We start from the raw sequence: 21,951 nt of genomic DNA, 5'->3' as shown, positions 1-21,951 counted from the left end.
CTGCCATTTTCCAAACACATGACAGGAGCTTATTGGCTGGAGCACCATTTATCACATGCAATACATTTTTCATAGCCAAAACTCATTGATAAATGTCTTCAAAGACCTGAGATCCTGATTGATTGCTTTTCCTATATCTTTGTACTAGTTTCCCTGCATACAGTAGAAAGGCCTGTGGCATAGGGGCCGCCCTATTGGGGAATGTACTAGGTTGCTGCTTTATATTTGAGACCACAGTATTGCCATACTTTTACTGTATACCGCACAGCCCACCCGCCCTGACCACAACCAAACAGTAACACGTATGAAGCATTTATTTTCCATGTATGAAGAGTCCAGGAACAGCATATAAAGGGTGGTGCAAAAATAGTTTATTACGATATAGTTTATGTAAAGTTAGGTAATTATATTTACAAAATAAAAATGATCAGCTACATCCACAGGAACCTAGCGAGTCGCACGCATCAGGCGGGAGGAAATAACGTGTATCACCACAAGGGGGAGAGAGAAAAGGAAAGCCAAAAGCATTCATATATGTGATATGGAGAGACAGGAACATCAATAATCCATAAACCCTCCAGGCAGGAGCGCACAGCAGCATGGTGTAACTGCGCGAGTCAGCGCTGAAGGGTTTAGTGAACCATGTGAGGCAGCAAGGGGGGTTCATAAAAATTATAGAAACAAAAAAGTTATTCAAGAATGACAAACCGATGAACATCCAGACAAGATTTACATCTCTCGGGTATCCCTGTCTTTTCTGGAGTATTTCTTGCATATATTACTGGGCTGTCCAGTGAGTGCCCCCTATGGGGAGCATGTGGTGTAGCCAAGGCAGATGGTATAAGGAAGGAGGGCTTGGAAAAAAAAAACTATAAGACTACAGGTCCAAAACACAGCCCCTGCCAAAGTTTGGCCGGGCATGCTGAGACTTGTAGTTGTCCACGGCTTGCCAACCACTGGTCAGAGTGCTACAAATGTCAGTGACTGTTGGTTCTGGACACTTCACATCCATCACAAGCCCCTCTGCTGCTGGGCCACCTTCGTTACCAGCTCTAGAACCACTAAAATATTTGTTAAGGGTAAAAAAAAAAAATCAAGTTAAACGCAACTTGTGGCTACAGCAGCGATAACTCGTGCACAGTCCCCTTGCTTAGTGTTTGCAGACCCTGGTGAGGATTACGTAGTGTGAATTCCATAATTAGCTTGGACAGCTTTATAAAAACACTGGTCGGACATGAATCTAGGATACAACTGTGCACAAGGACCATGGCAGCACCTGCACCCCTTGACGCCCAGAGCCCTCAGGAATGCAGAGCTTGCGCAGCAGAGTTGAAACAGTCATAAACCAAAAACTGGATTATGTTACAGAAAAAACAAAAAAACATTATTTACATATTACACAAAGTTGATGCAATGAGCTGCAGAACCCACAGGCGGCAGAGGACTCTAGTCACAGCAGTTTTGCACTGGTCCCCATTGAAAAGAGGCAAGGGTGGGGGGGGTGGGGGGGAGTTGGGGACTCAGTCGGGGAATGCTGAATACTGGTAAGAGGCAGGCTGTACAAGCCTCGACAATGTATATTTATATATATTACACAGGGTCCCACCTATCCGTGAGATTCTAAAATCAGAAACTTACAGGGACATTTAACTCCAAATGTTGCACTCAATCCACAAGTTTTGAAGAAGAAGAAAAAAAAAATGAAACATCTGGGTTTAGAGAGCAAGATTAAAAACACAGGTCGGACACAAAACTCACTATTCTCTGGAATTAAGAAATATGTACAAAGTGTGTTCGGAATACTATACAGGTTTTTAAATGATCTGGAGTTTAAAAACAGGCGATTTGCGTGGGACGTACACATGCCCTGACGTAACCTTTGCGGAGGTCTCCTAGTGTACCCTTGGCGGGAGAAGAAGGTGAACCACACACTCACACAAAAATAAAAAATTCTAAACACAGTACAATCATATACACAACTAACGTGTGACAGAACTTACACCCACTCTCACTCGCTCCAAAGAGAAGAAAACATTGCACAAATCTGTGTGCAATCTATGTACATATAGAGAGAAGCAATCTTTACAAAGGTCAGAGGTTCGCTGTGAAGTTTCCCCAGAATGCACTAGGATTTGTGATCAACATACTGAGAAGCAGAGTGGTGGAATCTACATTATGCACCAGTATTCTATGAAATGCAATATACAGTCATTTGGGATATGCCATAGCACAGGGGCGTCAGTTACACCTGTGAGTAAGTCATACAAAATGGGAAAAGTTCATTCGGTACTTGTGAGTTATCCGGGCTGCCGATTTTTAAATCGGGTCGGATCGGGCACATCGCATCGCATGCGACCATCGGATGCGATGCGATGCGATGACCCGATTTTTCCATAGGAATCAATGTTAAAATGGACTGAGTCCATTTTAACATGGAATTCAATGGGAAAAAGGGGTCCTTTTCATACCCCTACTATCCAAGTGGGCATGGAGTTGGATATAAACCTGTGGCGAGCGTAGCGAGCCACCGAGCCCGAAGCGTGGCGAGCGTAGCGAGCCCCGCGAGGGGACACAGAATACCGTCCCCTCGCGGGGCTCGCTTCGCTCGCCACGCTTCGGGCTCGGTGGCTCGCTACGCTCGCCACAGGTTTATATCCAACTCCATGCCCACTTGGATAGTAGGGGTATGAAAAGGACCCCTTTTTCCCATTGAATTCCATGTTAAAATGGACTCAGTCCATTTTAACATTGATTCCTATGGAAAAATCGGGTCATCGCATCCGATGGTCGCATGCGATGCGATGCGATATCGCATCGCATCTGATTGTATGCCTTAACTTAAGGCATACAATCAAAAAATCGGCAGCCCAGATAACTCACAAGTACCGTTCGTTCTTAAATTCGTGCTCTATTAAAAACTGAACGACATCCAAATCACTATCTGCAGTCACCCAAAGTATCTGGCTTTACAAAACTGCTCAAATAGAAAAGGGTTGGAGTCACTTTAGATTTCTGCCAAAGCCCTAAATAAACAGTAACAGACAATATTACTATACGGATGACACACTACTATTACGGAACACTGAAAGGATGTCTGGATAATTATTCATATCAGATTTGTTCAATAATCTTTCCTCACTGCAATAATCACATCTTGTCACAAGGTGGCGCTAATTCACAAGTTATTTTACAGACAAGCTTCTAAGTGACAGCACAGGAAATAACAAAGGAACAGTACCTTTTATGAAAAAGAAATGTCATGACACACAACCTAAATCTTGCACAACCGCATCCAAGGAGCCAACACAAGAGAGGTTATCTGTGGAATACTAGGCCTATCATGGTGTACCTGAACCAGATAGCCAATGAATAAGGTAAAAGAAAATGTCCGAAATGAGAAGTCATATGAAGAGGACGGCCACAGTATGCAGTAACTGCCATTGAATGAACATCTACCTACGTTACAGCAGAGCCCGCAGCTTATTATAACCCAGTAACTGAACCAATATTAAAATGAGTGACATCACTGAGGCATCCTTTACCTCCCTACATGGCAACTTCCACTCTGTTGAGGGATGGAATCCCAAATTGACCTGCAGTGTGGTCAAATCTTTAGCTTACAGTCAAGCCAGCTCCTTTCTGCAACCGCATCACCTATCATCGAACATACCGTAACCAGACTTCACGTGACCGTTACACACAAGTAACATACAATTATCTAACATGAACACTTGCGAACAATGCTTTTCTGCTTTTTTTGACACTCCACGGGCTGAAAGATCCGGGATTCCCTACAAAGGGAGGACAGTGAAACCATAGAGTGCTGGAGGAGACCACCGTACTGTCTTAGGATGCTGTGGAGACCAGGATGAAATGCATGGCATTAGATCCTTTCCTTGGCTCTCAGCAGACTATCAAACAAATTCTCCACCATAAACTAAATACTGAAACATTCTGAAAACAAACGTCACAAATGCACGGCACAAACATAACAAAAACACACAACCTGTTTTTTCTTTACAAGTCATCGTTGGACACCAAAACCCTGTCCATGACACCAACACAACATAACACAACCAGCAGCATTTCACCTGCCAAGTCCTTCCAAGAGCACCACCTAGAGGCACCAGTAGGAACTTTATGAGCTGTACCCATACACATGGTCTTCTCACCCACTGGCCACTGCATTTAACTTCACCTGATGCCTAAACATAGTGGAAGCTGCCATCACTAGAAATAGGGATAGGATAGGGATATAAATGGATAGGCTGCATCCTCATAAATGATGCCTCAGTTGTGTCACTGGTTCTTAGGTGTATGGATAGGTTACATTTGCAGAAAATATTGGTTCAGCCACAAAATGGCTGCCAGCCCTAAATGGAGGATTGACTAAAAAATAAAAAAGTGGAATAACCTCAAAGGCAGAAAATGGTCTCCCAAATCACTAGTCACTTCCATAAAGTATGATACATTGAATATAATACACAATAATAATATAACTACAGGGCATCAAAGCCCAGTCATACATATTGCTAAATTGCCAATTATTGTAATTTCCAAATCTAGTTTCACTCGACATCAGAAATCCTAAAAGGGTTGAGAGACTGCTGGGATAAATAAATAAGTGCTCCTCAGAACAGACGAGGTACAGTCAGTCAGGAGCAGAAGAACCAAAGAGCTCAAATGGTTTCCAGTGAGGGAGCCATTGCGCCAGCTTACACATTCATCAGCATCCGGCCTGTATATTCTCCAGAGACCGGTGACAATCCTGAGGCCTCTACGGTGTTACCAGTCCCTTGGAAAATTCATAGGCGGGATACTGTGGCAGCTGACAAAATGGCTGCAGTCACTGTATAATAAAGAAAAATCTGCTTTGAAAACAAAAACAATGGGCCGGTGAGTAGATCCCACAACAACTGCATCAGTATTTTATGAGGTTTTCATAGCGAACGTAGACTTTTGTATAGGGAGCATCTCTTACACTTTATTTTGTGTGTGATATATATTACATATATACACATCTCCCTCTGCTATTACATATTTTGCACGCACACACACACACACACACACACACGTATATAAATAACTGCACACAGCGGAAACATGGCTGTCCTAAACAGTCATCACTTGTAGTATTAACTATCCGTGCAGGCAGTCCTGTCACATTCGCTTGTCTGTGGTTCATTTCTTCTCCGGTGGCCTGTAGGCAGCGCCATGTTGACCTGTCCATCATGCACCAGGGCCAGCACACGGCCCAGTGTCCAACGTTTCCACACCCGATAGCTTATTGGTCGGCAGCGGTGCCTTAATACTGACAATTGTGAATGAGAGTTAAAGCTCTGACAAGATGGAGGAGGCGAGTAAATGTGCCCTTTCCACGAGTGGGGAGGGGGGGGGGGGGATAGAGAATGAGCGGGAAAGGTAACCCACAGGAATGAACCATTTCAACACCTGAATGGTCTGCCACGCGACATGCAGAGAGCTGCATGTCAGAGTCCCCTGATGCCAGAGGGGTTGAGGGTGGGGCGGCGGCGGCAGCGCATCTCTGTTCCATGTCCAAGGGAGACACAGCAGAAATTGTGAGACGTTAGTGTTTCTTAAAGTCCTGGGATTCAAAGATTTTGAGGCGCTCCTGGACTGTCAGCCCCTCCTTCAGGCTCTGTGCGGAGAAAGGGAGAGAGACAGGTGACACATGTAAGAAGGGGACATGGTGACAGGACACGTGTGCGAAGGTACATGGCCCATTGAGAGAGATTAGTGCTGCATGCTGGGGGGAAAAAAAGACGGGAGGTGTCGGGGTGGGTGAGTCACATGACAGATGGTAGGGAGGAATTGTGGGAAATGATGACAAAAACCACACGTGAATAAAGTGGGGACCACAATGCAGGGTTACATGGATTGGTTTATTATTAAATAATCAGGCGGTTGCGCAATTTATTAATGAACTAGAAAACTTTTAGTGGCGACTATTTCGTGATTTGGTCTGACCTACTCTAATGTAATCTGCCAGTAACTCAAAGCAGGGCATATACGGATTTTAGTCAATAGGTTGACTACTAGTCGACACGGACAGTAGATTAATACATAAAAATGTCGACATGAGTTTTTCCTTTTCCATAATTTTTTTTTTTTTTTTAACTTTTTCCAACTGGACCACGATTAGGAACGGTAACGCATGGCACCCAATAACTGGGGTCTATGTACTCATATTGACACAAAAAAAAATTGAAAACCACATGTACAAGTTCTCGTGTGTCTAACATTTCCATGTCAACCTTTTGTTTGTGTCGAACATTTCCCCATGCTGATCTTGTGCATGTCAAGCTTTTGGGATTGATGTAGAACACTGCTGATGCTATGATCCACTCCCACTCAAAGTGATTATACAGGTAGTAGAACCAAGGCAACAGTTATGCCCTTACAGGTGGCTCTACACCAGTGGTCAGGGAACTCGGTCCTCATTACCCCACACAGTGCATGTTTTGCTGGTAACCCAGCAGGTGCACAGGTGTACTAATTACTCACAGATACATTTTATAAGGTCCTCAGCTGGAGTTCATTATTTCACTTGTTATTCTGTGAGGAGACCTGCAAAAGATGCACTGCGTGGGGTAATGAGGACCGAGTTCCCAGACCACTGCTCTACACAGTATCTGCCCATTGCTCCGTATATACACCATCTCTATAGGACACATAAATATTTCTTATGATTACAACGGGGAACATTTTATCTACACTCTGCAAAAGAACGCAACGTTCTTTCTGTCACTGGTTGGTCCTACTGGCGGACGTACTGTACAACAGCACAAGCTCTGATCCAGAGCTCTTTTATGAAGTGGGGATCAATATTTTAATGAGCTTCTGCTTTTCCCAGTGTCTCCCCTTTATCCAGTGCTGGGAAAATGGAGTGCAATAAAACGTAACTGTTCTGCTCCATCCCGTATCCTGCAGGGAAGGAGCAGAATAGAAGGGCGCTGATTTTTTTTTCCTGCTGAAATAAAGTTAGGTTTTATTTTACTGATATCTTCTTGGAAGTTAGGGGATAACCCCCTCTCTACCTGGTACTGAGCACATAATGTGGCGAGAACAGATGGGTGTGATGATACAGACTATTACAGAGCGGAACACAACTAATCTAGGACAGGACACCACACCACAAAGCGGATTCTGGTTTAACCAGACGAGAACAAATTATTTATCGCCCCCTGCAGGCTCCCACATGTTGCTGCACGGATGGTTCTGTGAACAGATGAAGCATGCATGGCCAGTTTAAGTGTTCACTGCAACTTTAATTCTAGGGTTTAAATTTTAACATCACCCATAAAACCTGAACTAGCCTAAGCTTGCTCTGCACAACTGCCACGGGCAGAGCATTCTGGGAAAGCTAGCGATCATCGCCTCGATGTTGCTGAACTTGTTAAAGGTTCGGTGCTCGGCAAGCTGTGTCACGTAGAAGACCGTGCTGTAAGAGGGACAGGCCGGGTCGAGCCGCGGCACTCGGGATGGAGAGAAAGTTTTGCATGCACAGTTTGCTGGCCTTGTTACCTACATGTCAGGGAACCTGGTACGTGGAACTTTTCAGTTATCCCATGAGACCTGCTCAATAACGGACTGCCAGGGACAAAGGGACACACAGACACAGACAGACAGAGAGAGTGCATGAATCCTGTGCTCAAACCCGCTCCCCCATCACCTTCCCAAATAACACAACACCGGGGGGGGGGGGGTCACAGGTCTGTGATGTCATGGAGGGATCATCCTAAATCTCCTGCATGGACATAGGGTAGCTAGTGACACACTGGTGGTGGTGGGGGATCGATGACACATACTTACTAACAGGCAGACCTTTATGATCTATACGGGGTGACCAACTAGGGAGATAAAAATCACAGGGCAGGGAGAGGGGTTGGGAGGGTTCAAAATTACAATCAGGTCATTTACATTTAAATGGACAGTTCTTACATATGGAGGTTGCTGCCATTTATTAAACAGACGGGGTTAGCATCTATTCTGGGCAGAAACGGGCTAAAGCCCATGGTGGCTATGGAGACCTACCTACCTTCGACCTGATGTTCCGTAGCTGTCTGTTGATGGTGGACCTGTCATTCTTTAGGAAATCCGGGTTACTTTTGGATTTCATGATATCTGAGGGAAAGAGGCAGCACTTCAAACACTTATTTTCTGCTACGAAACAGATTATTGGTGCCCTGCGGTTCCTACGGCTGGACATAGAATAAAACGGGCACCCACCATATCCGGAGACGGAGGCATTCTCTGGGGTTTTGTCCCCCAACATCTCGGTGGCGGCTTTCAGCTGCTCCTTTAGCCGGCTGATATCACACTCTGCCTTGGCCTTCACGTTGCTCAGCTCGGTGTAGATGTCTTTGTACTTGTCGCTGGCGTATTTCTTTTCCTGGGGGGGGAGGGGAGGGGGGGTGGCAAAAACTTATTAGGCCACAATGAAATAAATATACATTTGAATTGGCTAAATAGTGCTATAAAGTGTGCAAGTAAAAAAAATGGGGGCAAGCTCATGGGGTATCATGAGCTAGCTAGGGGGTGTGGTCATAATGGAGGCCAGTCTAGGTGCATCACGAGCGAGCTAGTGGGTTTGGTCATTACTGAGGCCCACACAGGTACATCACGAGCGAGCTAGTGGGTGTGGTCATAATGGAGGCCCACACAGGTGCATCATGAGAGAGCTAGTGGGTGTGGTCATTATTGAGGCCCACACAGGTGCATCATAAGCAAGCTAGTGGGTGTGGTCATTTTTTTTTGAGGCCCACAAATGGTGCATCACGAGCAAGCTAGTGGGTGTGGTCATAATGGAGGCCTGCTCATGTGCATTATGCACGAGCCAGTGGGGTGTGTTCATATTGGAGACCCGAATTGAAACTTCTGGTGCTTGACTAAGTGCCAGAGAAAGCCCAGGATGGTGCCCCGTGTATATGCCTTACCCTCAGCGCCGTCTGCAGCTCGTCCTTCAGGGAGCTTATCTCTTGCTTCTGATACTGGATCTCGGACTCCTTTACTCGTAGAAGAACCTGCAGGGGAGCATCAGCGGCATAATGTGATATTGTTCTGGAAGTTCTCAGTTCACTCATTCTGCCAACAAAGCCGCGGCTCAGACACCCCAATTTCTCAAGCAACTTTCCTTCACTCTTCTAAAACAATGTCCTATACAGGTGCAGCCTTGCATACTCTGTTTGCCTGCAAACGGGACGTATTTATGTGCATGGCACGATGCTCATGCATTGTGGCAACAATGGGTACGACTACATCTGTAGCTTATAATTTTCTCTAACGCTCCTTACCTCTAATTCATACGAGTCCTTCCCATGGGTGAGCGGAGACACATCTCCTCCATCTCCCGTTACCAGAGTCCGTAGCCGCGTTATCTCGGTGGCCAGGCGATTATTTAACTCCTGGTAGACGGGATGATATTTGTGAGAAATGAAAACATCGGACGAGAGACCAGCGAGCTTATACATAATTTGGAAGCGGGCGCACTCTACACCCAACAAAATTAAAGTACCTGGTTGTGCGCATTCAGCTCCTGGTTCTCTCGCTGACACTGGCGCAAAGCTTGGCGCTCTGCTTCCAGAGCTTGGGCAAGGTGGGCGTTCTCCAGACACTTCTGAGAGTACTGCTCGGAGAGGACCTCCAGCTCTCTTTGTATAGACTGCAGCTCCTCCCTGCAGAAAAACCAGAAGGATCTCATGGTCGAGACGATACACTGCCCATGTTTCATACCCATAATACGGAGATGCCAGGATTACGTTCCCACACAGATGCTGAGGTCCAATGACTACTCACAGGTACTGCCTCCGCAAAGACTCCACGTCCGCGTTGACGCTGCTGATTTGCGAGCGCTGGGATTTCTCCAGCTCTCTCTCCAGCTCCTCGCGGTGTGCGTTTTTCATTGCTTCAATGGCTGCAGGAGAAGCAGAGGAGCAAATTAGCCTCAGGAGAGAGAACACCCATTGAACCACACACAAAGCTAGAAAAATACACCATGGGGGTTATTCTGATTCACTCGGAAAGGCACAATCACTCTCTAATGTGCAATGCAGGTGGGGCTGATGTAACATGTGCAGAAAGAAAGAGTGGGGTTTGAGTGACAAAATGTCAGTAATACAATAGGAGGCGCAGCTGTATTCAATATATTAATATAAGCCACAATGGTTTTGAATAAACAATACATTTATTTAAAACCTTAAGTCATATAAATAAAAAACGCATACATGATTAACAGTTATCTAAAGTGCACTTTATAATAAACGACAAGACAAGACAAGACACATCAATAGAAGGGCTGACTCCTTGTTATAAATATATCATATATGAATAATAGGGTTGGGATCATTTGGTCTACAGCATTATTGGTCGACAGTCATTAGGTTGACATGGGAAATGTCGACATGGATCTAGGTCGAAAGGTCATTCGTTCGACATTGTCTAGGTCGACAGTCAAAAGGATGACATCCAGTTTTTCACAGTTTTTTTTTTTACCTGAATGTCAACATCGTTGACATGAACACAGTTTAAAGTCCGTGTCTGCGCTCGCGTCAGACACGGTGCCTCGCTGCGCTCGGCACACTATTTTATTCTCCCACCACACCCTAGTGCAGGGCTGGGCAACACCGGCCCTCCAGATGTTAGTGAATTACACATCCCAGGATGCTTTGCATTAGTTTTGCTATGTGGCCATGCTAAAACTAATGCAAAGCATCCTGGGATGTGTAGTTCATTAACATCTGGAGGGCCGGTGTTGCCCAGCCCTGCCCTAGAGGATGGTAGGTAATGAAATACCGCCTGTCGTGAATGTTGGCAAAAAAAACAAAAAACTGAAAAACTCCATGTCGACCTAAACAGACAATGTCGAACTAATGACCTGTCGAACTAATGACCTTTCCACCTAGAACCATGTCAACCTTTTCCCATGTCGACCATAATGCTGTAGACCAAATGACCGCATCCCGAATAATATGGCTCAGTTAGCTCAGTTATTTGGATTACCAAAGTTTTGAATTCAGGCGACAGAGGCTTAAACAATGTATAGTTACCAGTCCTGCATTTTTAGATATTGATCCTGCAGTGGCTATATTATTGCAGACTCCTCAGATGTATTTGTAATCCTTTAGTTACCAGATATTTGATTCGGATTTTATGGATAAGGGCCTTTTAGCCAGACGATGGAGCTTTGTATGGAGTGGCCAGCAGCTGTTGGGACCAGCTTCCTCAGCTATGCCCTGTCGGCGTCTGCCTCCTGCTTTTTAAGCACAGGCCGTTCGCGGGGTTGTTACTGCGGTGCTTCCGGGTTTTGCGTCTCAAGCCTCATTTTCATTTAGCCCTTTTATAGATTACCGCGGCCATTTTAGATTGCTTTCCAAGCCTCGTTTTCAGATATTGTGTAGCGGTCATTTCTATTTGTATCTAAGCCTCGTTTTTTTCACCCCTTTATTTCACGGCCAGAACTTTATTGTTCCATGACACAGCTCATCTCACCATCTTTTATATGGATAGATCTTGCCTCTTATGGTTTCTAATCAGCCTTTATCGCATTCCGGTCTCCATGATAAAGGCTGATAATATAGCAGGGGACACGCTATGCACATAAGGGAGAAACGTAGAGTCAGCCTTGGGGAAAAAGGACCACACGGGTTTATTAACGAAGATGGGAGTTCTATTGAAGAGGGGATGTTGCTAAGGCCAACCAATCAGAATCTACTTATTTAGTACCTTCTAGAACAGGCATGTCCAAACTATGGCCCTCCAGCTCTTATGAAAGTCCCATCATGCCTTGCCACAGTTTTGCTACTAGGGAATGCTAAAACGATGGCAAGGCATGCTGGGATGTGTAGTTTCACAACAGCTGGAGGGCCACAGTTTGAACATGCCTGTTCTAGAAGATGATGGGATATTGCTATGGACAATCTTCAAGAACAGGGGTGGCCAACCTGTGGCTCTAGAGCCGCATGTGGCTCTACCCCTGTTAAAGTGCGGCTCCTGCTCCCACTGCTGCCCGCCGCCCACCGTCTGTCCCCGTCCCCATCACCCACTGCCGGTTCCCTGAATCCCTTCTCCTTCTGAGGGGAGGAGAGCGTGCATCGCTTATCTCTCCTACCCCTCACTGTGCATCCTTGTGACTGGGTCATCCGCCAATCAGAGCTCGCGGGACGGCAGCCAGTCAGGAGCCGGCCCGCGAGCTTTGATTGGTGAACGGCCCAGTCACTGGGAAGTGAGGGGGGGAGGAGACACGCGGTGTGCTGTGCTCTCCTCCCATCAGTGACATGACAGGACTGCAGGGGGACGCCAGACTGTCCTCTCCACGCCCGGCAGCAGCAGCAACAACGATGAGTGCTGCTGCTGGGAAATTAGCACTGTGGGGGCATAGCAGATTGTGGCACTGTAGGGGCATAGCAGTCTGTGGCACTGTAGGGGCATTGCAGTTTGTGGCACTGTAGGGGCATAGCAGTTTGTGGCACTGTGGGGGCATACCAGCTTTTTGGCACTGTGGGGGCATACCAGCTTTTTGGCACCGTGGGGGCATACCAGCTTTTTGGCACCGTGGGGGCATACCAGCTTTTTGGCACCGTGGGGGCATACCAGCTTTTTGGCACCGTGGGGGCATACCAGCTTTTTGGCACCGTGGGGGCATACCAGCTTTTTGGCACCGTGGGGGCATACCAGCTTTTTGGCACCGTGGGGGGCATGCGTGGCACCGTGGGGGAATATGTGTATCTGGCACTATTGGGGGCATATGTATATATGGCACTGCACTATTGGAGGCATATGTGTATCACACCCACCCAAGGGGTCAAAATAGACCATGCCCCTTTTTTGGCACGCGCGTCGAAGGCACGCGCATGTTGTTGGCTCTTTAGCTTGACTACAGATATTTTTTGGCTCTTTACCTCTGACCGGTTGGCCACCCCTGTTCTAGAAGATACTAAATAAGTAGATTCTGATTGGTTGGCCTTTGCAACATCGCATCTTCAATAGAACTCCCATCTTAGTAAATAAACTCCAGTGTCTGAAAGAGTGATGGCTAACCGTGACACTCCAGCTGTTGTTGAACTACACATCCCAGCACGCCCTTCATTTTTAGCATGGCCAAATAGGAAAACTGTAGCAGAGCAGGTTGGGATGTGTAGTTCAACAGCAGCTGGAGTGTCAAGGTCACCACTGCCATCACTGGTCTATAACACGGCAGCTGGGATACTGGCATGGTTCTTTTTCTACCATCTCAGTGGACCTAGAGGGAGAATAGAATAGTGTGCCGCGCAGTGTGAGCCATGCAAGGGGACTCGGTACGATTAACTTGTGTCCAGATCAACCTACTCTATGTCGACACACACATACATACACACACACAATGAAAAAACATGTTCCTGTTGACCTTTTGGTTGCATCTATCTTCTGTTACTGTTGATCTAGACCCTGCCAACCATTTTTAGGACCACGTGATTGTCAATCTAGACACCGCCGATCGTGTATATACCAGAGCCGCTGGGATGCACCAGGAGGAATACGGCTGTTATGGTGAGGGAGCCACTACAGGCACGAAATGGGCTATCACAAACAATGGTTTCAGTGATTCTAGAGCCGGCATTCCCAACCACGGTCCTCAAGGCACACCAACAGTGCAGGTTTTAGTGATATCCAGGCTTCAGCACAGATGGTTTAATCAGAATCCCTCAGATACTAATTAAGTCACCTGTGCTCAAGCCTGGATATCTACAAAACCTGCACTGTTGGTGTGCCTTGAGGACCGTGGTTGGGAATGCCTGTTCTAAAGCAATTCAAATGTATAAAGAAAGCGAGAACCAGCGAGCCCACACCACAGTAGTGACCATATTGTCATTTAAAAACTTTAAGACCAGCTACCCAAAATGCAGTTCTGGCAAACCACCCCCTTTACTACCAACAACATTGTCAGGGGAACACTGAAGGCCAATCAGGAGGGACTATTGAGGCACAGAAGAACTGCGCGTGATCAGTGTACCTGAGATGGTGGCTGCAGTCTCCTCTTCCAGCAGACGGTCCTTCTCCTCTCTCAGTTTCTCCAGCTCTCTATGATGTTGTCTTTGAAGATCTTCAAGTTTCTTTTGATGGGTCTCCTCCATGGCAGCAAACCCACGCTCGCACGTCGCCTGTATGTTGAAAGAACCTGTTAGCACAGTACAACACAATGTACGGAGATAGCAGAGCAAAGGACAGATGAAAGTTAGGTGGATCAACATAAGGCAGGGTCTCTAGGGAGGCTAATGTAAGGATGGGCCTCTAATCAGTTACCATGTTACTACAGAAGCAGCATAAACTAGAAAATCGACACTCTTCAGAGGTTTTAATGGAGAGAAAAGATTTAGAAGAAGAAAGATTGTGAGCAGCTTTCCCAAAAAAGGGTCACTTACTTAGTAACTAATTAAGGGAAGGAAAGGGCTATATTGCAGAACAAAAAGGGGTGATGGTGATAGATGGGACCTGGGAAGTGTTCTTGGTTTGAGCCTGATTGTGTGATATGTAATAAAGGGAAGGGAGTGACTCGCCGTTTCATACTGTCACTGTTCCTGACATTCAGGGAAACCGATCTAATGTTTCATTAACTGTTGCGCTTGGATAAAGGATCAAACAGCAGTGACTAATGATGCCCAGAGACTAATCAGTTGTATAAATGAACCTTTTAAAAGGCCAGGAAAGCAAAAAAAAACTCAATTTGCTTGATGAGCAGGTCAGACTGAGGGGGCAGATCTAAGTGGGGAATAACATAAGATGGTCTAGCTAATCCTGCACGTACTGTAGCACTGCCAGGAGAGATGCTTTATTATGTAAACTAGAGATGTGCAGATTCAGATTTACTCGGACCTCAAAGTGGGGTCTTATTGGCTGTCACATGAATTGGCTCCAAAACATGTGACACCCGGATAACCAATAAGATCCTGCTTTGAGATTCCAGTAAATCGGAAACCTGCACATCTCTAATGTAAACCTCTTCACCCTTTACCTGATTCCACAAATGCAGGGGTGGGGAACCACTGGCCCTCCAGCTGTTAATCTACACGTCCCAGCATGCCCTGTAACTGTTTAAGCATGGCCAAATGGTTACATCTTCATGTACTGAAGCTTCGGACACGCTCATTCACAGGTGTGAAAGTTGCCAGATGGCTCTTAGGCTTCCCGGAGATTTACTGAAGCAGTACAGTGCTCCTTCTGCGGGTTACCACAATAAAAGCTATACAATTAATGCCAGAAAAGGTGACAATGGTATAAACGTTATACTTTGCTGCCGGGAAAACGTTTAGCATTTTTCTGTACATTTACAGCTAGGATCCATTGCAGAACTGCCAGTGTCGTAGGGTGGTTTATGGAGTGTAAATATCTGACCAGCCTCAGATGCCAGGCATTCTGTCAAACACGCCCAGCCAGCCCAATCCAGATATAGCTATACAATTGGTGCTACAATAACAGGGACAGGATAGAATATTCAACAATTATTTCCTCCATCGCATCTAATATTTGGGATTACTGTACAGTTCCTATGAGAACCAGTTCGATTCCGATTACACGGATGTTTATAAAAAAGTCATAGATTCCCTTTTGAGATCCGGGTAAATCCAGATTTGCACATCTCTAGTTAGAAGGGACTGTACCCTAAAATGATATATTTACTAACAAAATAGAACTACTGTATAAGTTGCAAGCGAGAACACAACTTGAATACAGGGACATAGGAGATCTGAAGAGGCGGCCAAACCTCATTAATAAAAGGAACGGAGAGCTCAGAATTGTGTTAGTGATACGGTTTACAATCCACGGCGGTTCATAACTCTATTAAAGGGGGGGTAATGTATGGTCACAGAACCTGGTTTTTATGGACTGCATTGGCTGCAGTCCATAGAAGCCAGATAAAGCTGAAAGAACAGCAAGAGTGACTTCGTATTGGAGGTGCCCTATGCTAATCACAGTTTGGAGAAAACACTGCACCCCCTGGCATGGGGTGTGGCTAGCAAACAACGATACGATGGGAAGCCTCAAGCCTTCGAGTGCACTGGGGGGAGGGGGGTCCTTACAGCAATGGTGGGTACCCTGAGGAACTACTTGGTGCATGAGGAGGAGATGGAGAATGTGTGGACAGAAAAATAAAAAATGGAAGCCTCACTGCTATAAGTAGAGAACCGACTGGGCCAATAGATCAGCTAGTTAAAAAAAATTGACATTTGGGGGTTCATGCAAAGGCTATATTGGCAGCAGTCACGCTGGGGACGTTTGTTGGGCCTTCCTCTGCATATCTGCAGGTAGAACTTCCAACCAGCTGGACTACGCGTGTCTCAGTCTTCTCCAAACTTTGTAGGTGTAAGCCATTCATATAGTTATGTTATACTGGTGTGCAGACTGAGAGACCTGAGACTGTTGTGTCCGCAACCTTTTATCATCATGGCAGAGTAGATTATGTAATGTCTGATACTGTAAGGTCCTCACCATTACTCTAAGACAGTGGAAGCCAACTCCAGTCCTCGAGAGCTACCAACGGTTCACATTTTCCAGACAAGCTAGCTGCTGCACAGGTGTACCCATTACTTACTGACACATTTTTAAAGATGCACAGGTGGAGCTAATTACTTCACTTGCAATTCTGAGAGGAGATCTGGAAAACATTAACTGTTGGTAGCTCTCGAGGACTGGAGTTGGCTACCCCAGCTCTAAGAGCACTCCTTCCCCTACTAGATCTCCAACCTGATCTCAAATCCACACTGCTCCTCCGCACTACCACTGAAGGTCACCTCACCTCCAAACTGATTAGCTCCTCCCAATCTCAAACCCAACAAGACTTCTGTTAGACTCTATTCCTCTGGAACCCCCCCCCCCCCCCCCTCCCCCAGACATCATACCAGCTAGCATAGATTCAATTGTGCCCTGAAAACAACTGTTCATCAACAACTACTAGCCCTGTGCACACTCTTAACTTGTGCTCCCTGACCACCCCCCCTAACTCTCCCACTCTTATGCAGACTTCCCTGATGCAAGCTCGCGAGCAGGGCTCTCCACCCTCTTGCTCTCACCCAGCGCTAACCTGGTCTCCGGTGCTCTACTCTCAGTCAGCAATTCAGACTCGTCCTGTCCACTATTCCCAGGGCACTGGGTCTTGACCACTACTGGTCACAGTCCTAGAAATTGGTTCACTGTTCACCATTTCCCTCTGTGCGGTCTGTTTGAACCTTTTTTTTTTTTACACTGTACTGCTATTACTACTATGCCTATAGATGTTTGGAACTAGCCAGAAACTTTTGCGTGGTAACCTCCAACCTACATGCACTTCTAAGGTTATATTCTCCTAGAACTAACTCACATTTGAATGTTCTGCTTAAAGGCTGATTGTAAAGAAAGAAATAGATGAGAGCTTGGTGTAGATGGTCACCTCTGATCAGGGTTAAGAGTAGCAAGACAATACTATGGGACAGTAAGAGTAAACATAATATTGTACTATGACTGGACCTTCAGGTTCTCAAAGTCGGCCTGGTATTTCTCCTTTATTGAGGACATGTTGCCTTTAGTCTGTTTCTGCTCAAGCTCTTCTCTCATCATATCCATCTGTGTCTCCAATTCTAGAATCCGACTTCTCAGGACATTCATGGCATCCGGCTCGGCAGACAAACCTTGCTCTGCTATAGAGTGCGTTGCTGAATCCACCGGTGATGGAGTGTATGCGTGTTCTCTCTGGTAGCTGTCAAGCGTGTCCTGAAGTTTCTGTATGCTCTGTGTATATCTATCCTCCAACGCCCGGATTTCATTCCTGTGGGATATATGGATTTCTTGTATCTGGTCTTGGAACTGTGCTTCTAAATGTTGGATTTGCTCGCTGTGAACTCGCTCTGTTTTTTCCATTTCCTTTTCCGAGGCATAAAGTTTAGCCGCCACCTCTTCCTCCTGTGCTTTCAAAACATTCTCCCTTTCCACCCACCTCGCCATCAGGTTCTGGATCTCCTCCTTATAACGGCTGTCAAGCTGTGATATTGCCTCTTTGAACTTTGCCTCTGATTCCATAAGAAATCTTTTGCTATCTTCTGTTTGTGTGGTTACAGCCTTGGACGCTGCCCTCTCCCTTTCCAAAACTTCTGCGAGCTCGCTCTGTTTTTTCTGTAATATATCCTGGTATTCTTGATGCACCTTGGCCAGTTCATTGGCGTGAGCCAGGCACATAGAGTCTCTGCTCCTTTGTTCCTCTTGCTCATATTCGAGCCGTGCTTTAGAGGAAACATAGCACAGCTGAGCCTGCATCACTGCATCCTGTACAAGTAATGGTGGAAAGTTACAAGACCGACCACAACTAAAAAGCTGTTGGCTAGTCTGCAGGAGGTCATGAACAGCTCCTCCAAAATCGGCATGGGACATGGACTTTAAGGCAGAAAAAAATTTCTGAAGGTCATCCGCATTTTCCCTTAAATGCATGGAAAGTTCTTCCAGGAAAGAGATATCAGTGTTCGTAGAAGTGTTCCCTTCGGAGACAATGGCATGGTGAGGTCTTAACTCCTGAGACTCAGAAGTTTCTTGAACCCCCACACACCCTTCATCTAGGCCAACTTTTGCTTTTGTAAGTTCATCTTCGAGAATCCTTATGCGCTTACAGTAAGCCTTCACCTTCTGTATTACCAAGTCGAGTTCGGCTTTGAGTACGGTATTAGCTGCTAAGGTTTGGAGAAATTCTGAATGGGAATGAAGGCTTAATGCTGATTCCTCAGGAGCCACCTCTCCTTTACTCCCTACAATGTTTCCAAGCTGAGCAACCCTGTCCCAAAATTCTCTCTCTAGCCTGACTTTTCTCATAAACATCTCTACCAGAAAGTCATCTGTAGACTCTATGGTAGTGAGATCAGCTTCCTGCACACTCAGAGAAGCCTCAGGGACTGTGTGTTTTAAACACTCTGCCATTCGGTACATTAAGTTTGCTTGGAAGTGTATTTTTTCTGCAAGCCCTTGGAGTGGTTCTTGGTGAGCCTGCAATAGACTTCCCATGGGGGAGATCTCATCGCCAGAGCAGGAGATACCTAACCTCCGGACATCTGATTGTGCACTCTCTTGCAGAATTTGCTGCAAATAATGAATTGTGTTTTCTAAAGCAGTCTTGATACTGGACAATGTGTTAGAATTGAGCTGTGTGTCACCTATATTATGTAATTCTTTCAGCATATCACTACATGCCTTTAAGCAGCAAAACATTTCTTTTTTAGCGGATTCTGGGTGGCACCGTAACAGCTCCAGCTTCTCTTTCTCCACCTCTTCTATCTGCTGAGCCATAGACTGGGCCTGAGCGATAGAAGTTTGGAGCTGCTCTCTGAGACTGGCCTCTGTCACTGTCCACTGATTGTGAAGGTCCATCATCCTCTCCTGATGGTTGCTTTTCTCATGTTCTAGCGTCAGCATTATATCTTTCAGCTTCTCCTCTGTTACATATAGCTTGGTCTCCAGAGAATGAATAATGGACACACAGTTGTCCATGTCGCTAGCCCCAGATATGTGGCAGGGTGTAATAACCCCGGCTGATGCACTTTCTTCAGAAACTGACTGCTCCTGACTTGTGTCAATGGAAATGCAGTTTGTCCAAGTCTTCTCTGTATCATCACTGTGAGTGTATTTCTGACACTGAATGCTGGAAAATCGTATCCTTTGTCGTTTTGCTCCCGTGTCCTGTTCTTTTTCTGGAGTTATTGAACATGTACATAGGTCTCGAGCGCTTAATGCAGCTTGCAGCTCACCATGCCCAACTTCCACCACTTCACCAAACACATCCCCACACTCAACCTGATGAGACTGCTCCAACTCTGCAATTCTACATTTTGCCATCTCTAACTGACTATAAACAGTTTCAATTTTCTTTGTTTGGGATTCAGAACCTAAACTCAAAATGCTTTTCAGGGCTTCTTCCTTAGCTTTTAGTTTCAACTCTGTCTCTTCCAAACTGCTCCCCAGAGCAGACATCTTAATAATTGCTTCATTAATATCTTGGTCTTTCTTTTCCATAACTTTCCTATGAGTCTCACAGACCTTCCTCAATTCCTCCTCTTTTGCACTCAGAGACCTATGGACCTCCAGAAGCTCCTCTGTTGATTTCTCCAAAGAGCTTCTCAACTGGTTGTACTCTAGCTCTCGCACCTCAAGCTGATTTTGTAAATTAGAGATGTCAGAGTCAGAAATGGCCATTTGATGGGCCATTTCTTGACATGTTGATTTAAGCTGGTCCCGTTCCTTCTCGAGAGCTTTGATGCATTCTTCCAGCTCACGAATCTTGGAATCCCTCAACGTCAGCTGCTCCTGCAGGTGGTAAACTAGAATGCTGACCTCAGCGTTGGTGTTCGAATTCTCTTTCTGCAAAACCTCCAGTAGTTGGTCCTTCTCTTGCAACTTATCCTCATATTTTTGAAGTTGGTCTTCAGTATCCTTCAGGCTAAGGATTAAGAGCTGCTTCTCCTTTTCATAGCTTCCAACCAGCTCTGAGTAATTTATTTGAACCCTCTCCTCCGTTAACGCACAAGCTTTCTCGCTGGCATCCAACTGAGATTGCAGGCTCAACAGCTTTTCATGCAGCCGCTCTTTCTCCTTTTGATAGTCTTTCTGCAGAGCTTGTTCTATTTCAAGCTCTCGAATTTCCTGCTTCTTCTCCAAAAGCAAAGACTCTACTTCCTTCAGCTTTTGCTGGCTGACCTTTAGCTGGGAACTGAGAGCCACTTCACTGTTACTCCACTCTTCCAACATTTCTTTGGCCCTCTCCTTTTCCAGCTCCAAGTCTCCCCTTAGTTTGACCAGAGCCTGCTCCTTAATGGAGAGCTCAGTGGAAGCAGTGCTGAGACGGGCCTGAAGGCTCAGTATTTCCGCTTCATGATGTCTGATGGAGTCCTTGGCTTCTCCGTAACTCTGCTTGAGGCTCTGTATTTGATGATTTAGCATTTCCTGATGTTTGCTCTGGGCCTCCAATTCACCCTGAAGGGACTCATTGACTTTGTGGAGTCTTTGCCCAGCATCCGAAGATGGATCTGCCAATTCAGTCTTAAAGAAATTGATTAAACACTGATATTAGTAACACTCTCATCTGACAAGGCTGAGTGTCACACCTCTGGTCAGAATGGACCATAACATAACTCCTTGCCTCTATGTTTTTCGTTTTGTCTCTATTTTTTTTCTTTTGCAGTTATCTAAGATAGAGGCATTATTATTTAGAGGCAGATTCAAAATCGGCTGGTAATTTTGTGCATGGGCAGAAATGATGAATAAAAACAAAAACAAAAAAAACACATGAAAGATTGTAAAAAGGGGGATTGAAAAAATGATTTTGGAAATCTAACAACAAATGACAAAGCAAACTAAAATAAAAAAAGAGGTGGAATCAGCAAAGAGCAAAGAAGACGCGTCATTGAGCAATATTGTTTTTCGAAACAAAACAATTTATTTTTTTTTTTAAATAGCAAAAATCAAAAACTGGGATAAGGTTAAGGGAAGGGAGTGTCCTAAAACATGCAAAACGGAGGAAACTAATCACCACAAAAGGTCATTTTCATTTGATTTTTTGTTTCAAGCATTTTTTTTTCTTAATTTTCAAAACAACTTTAAGAAAAAAGACAACACAAAACCATATACACACAAAACAAAATAAGCAACATAATAAAACAGGAGGAATGATGGGATAAAAAAAAAAAGGCATAAAATGAGATTTTATAGCTGCATGCATGCAAAGAAAGTGGTTACGCTGAGCACATAGGCACACAATACCATGGGAGGCAAGAGAGAGGCAAAGCCAGAAGTCGGAGAATTTAGCCTGACCTGCCGAACCTTTTAACGCTGGTAGGAAAAGCCCACAGATGTGACACTCAGTGAAATATTAGATGTACACCATGCTTATAATGACGGCATGCAATAAAGGCAACCAAGGTGTGTTAGCGAGAGAAGACCCATTCACCC

General features: G+C 45.4%; 1 protein-coding gene across 9 annotated transcripts in view; it reads right to left on the bottom strand.

Annotated features, from left to right (window-relative positions):
- Positions 1-2,732: 2,732 nt before the first annotated feature.
- The window catches only part of MPRIP (myosin phosphatase Rho interacting protein), a 112,879-nt gene continuing 93,660 nt past the window's right edge, over positions 2,733-21,951 (bottom strand). For 2 of the 9 annotated variants that reach the window (XM_083152840.1, XM_083152841.1), the window contains 8 exons: positions 14,009-14,156; positions 9,817-9,934; positions 9,536-9,695; positions 9,315-9,425; positions 8,958-9,044; positions 8,251-8,413; positions 8,060-8,145; positions 2,735-5,659 (listed from right to left, as the gene is read on the bottom strand). In XM_083152840.1, the coding sequence (XP_083008966.1) occupies positions 5,588-5,659; positions 8,060-8,145; positions 8,251-8,413; positions 8,958-9,044; positions 9,315-9,425; positions 9,536-9,695; positions 9,817-9,934; positions 14,009-14,156 (945 nt within the window). In that variant the 3' untranslated portion in view covers positions 2,735-5,587. Of the gene's footprint in view, positions 5,660-7,549; positions 7,612-7,833; positions 7,872-8,055; positions 8,146-8,250; positions 8,414-8,957; positions 9,045-9,314; positions 9,426-9,535; positions 9,696-9,816; positions 9,935-14,008; positions 14,157-17,496; positions 21,043-21,951 lie in introns of all 9 variants that reach the window. The other 7 variants (XR_014450718.1, XM_083152839.1, XM_083152838.1 and 4 more) reach the window with 7 other exon arrangements.

Source organism: Crinia signifera, chromosome 7 (genome assembly GCF_055691185.1).
Source record: "Crinia signifera chromosome 7, ASM5569118v1, whole genome shotgun sequence".
Taxonomy (NCBI): Eukaryota; Metazoa; Chordata; class Amphibia; order Anura; family Myobatrachidae; genus Crinia; species Crinia signifera.
Note: the sequence above shows the minus strand (reverse complement) of the source record. Positions and strands in the feature narration are given on the sequence as shown.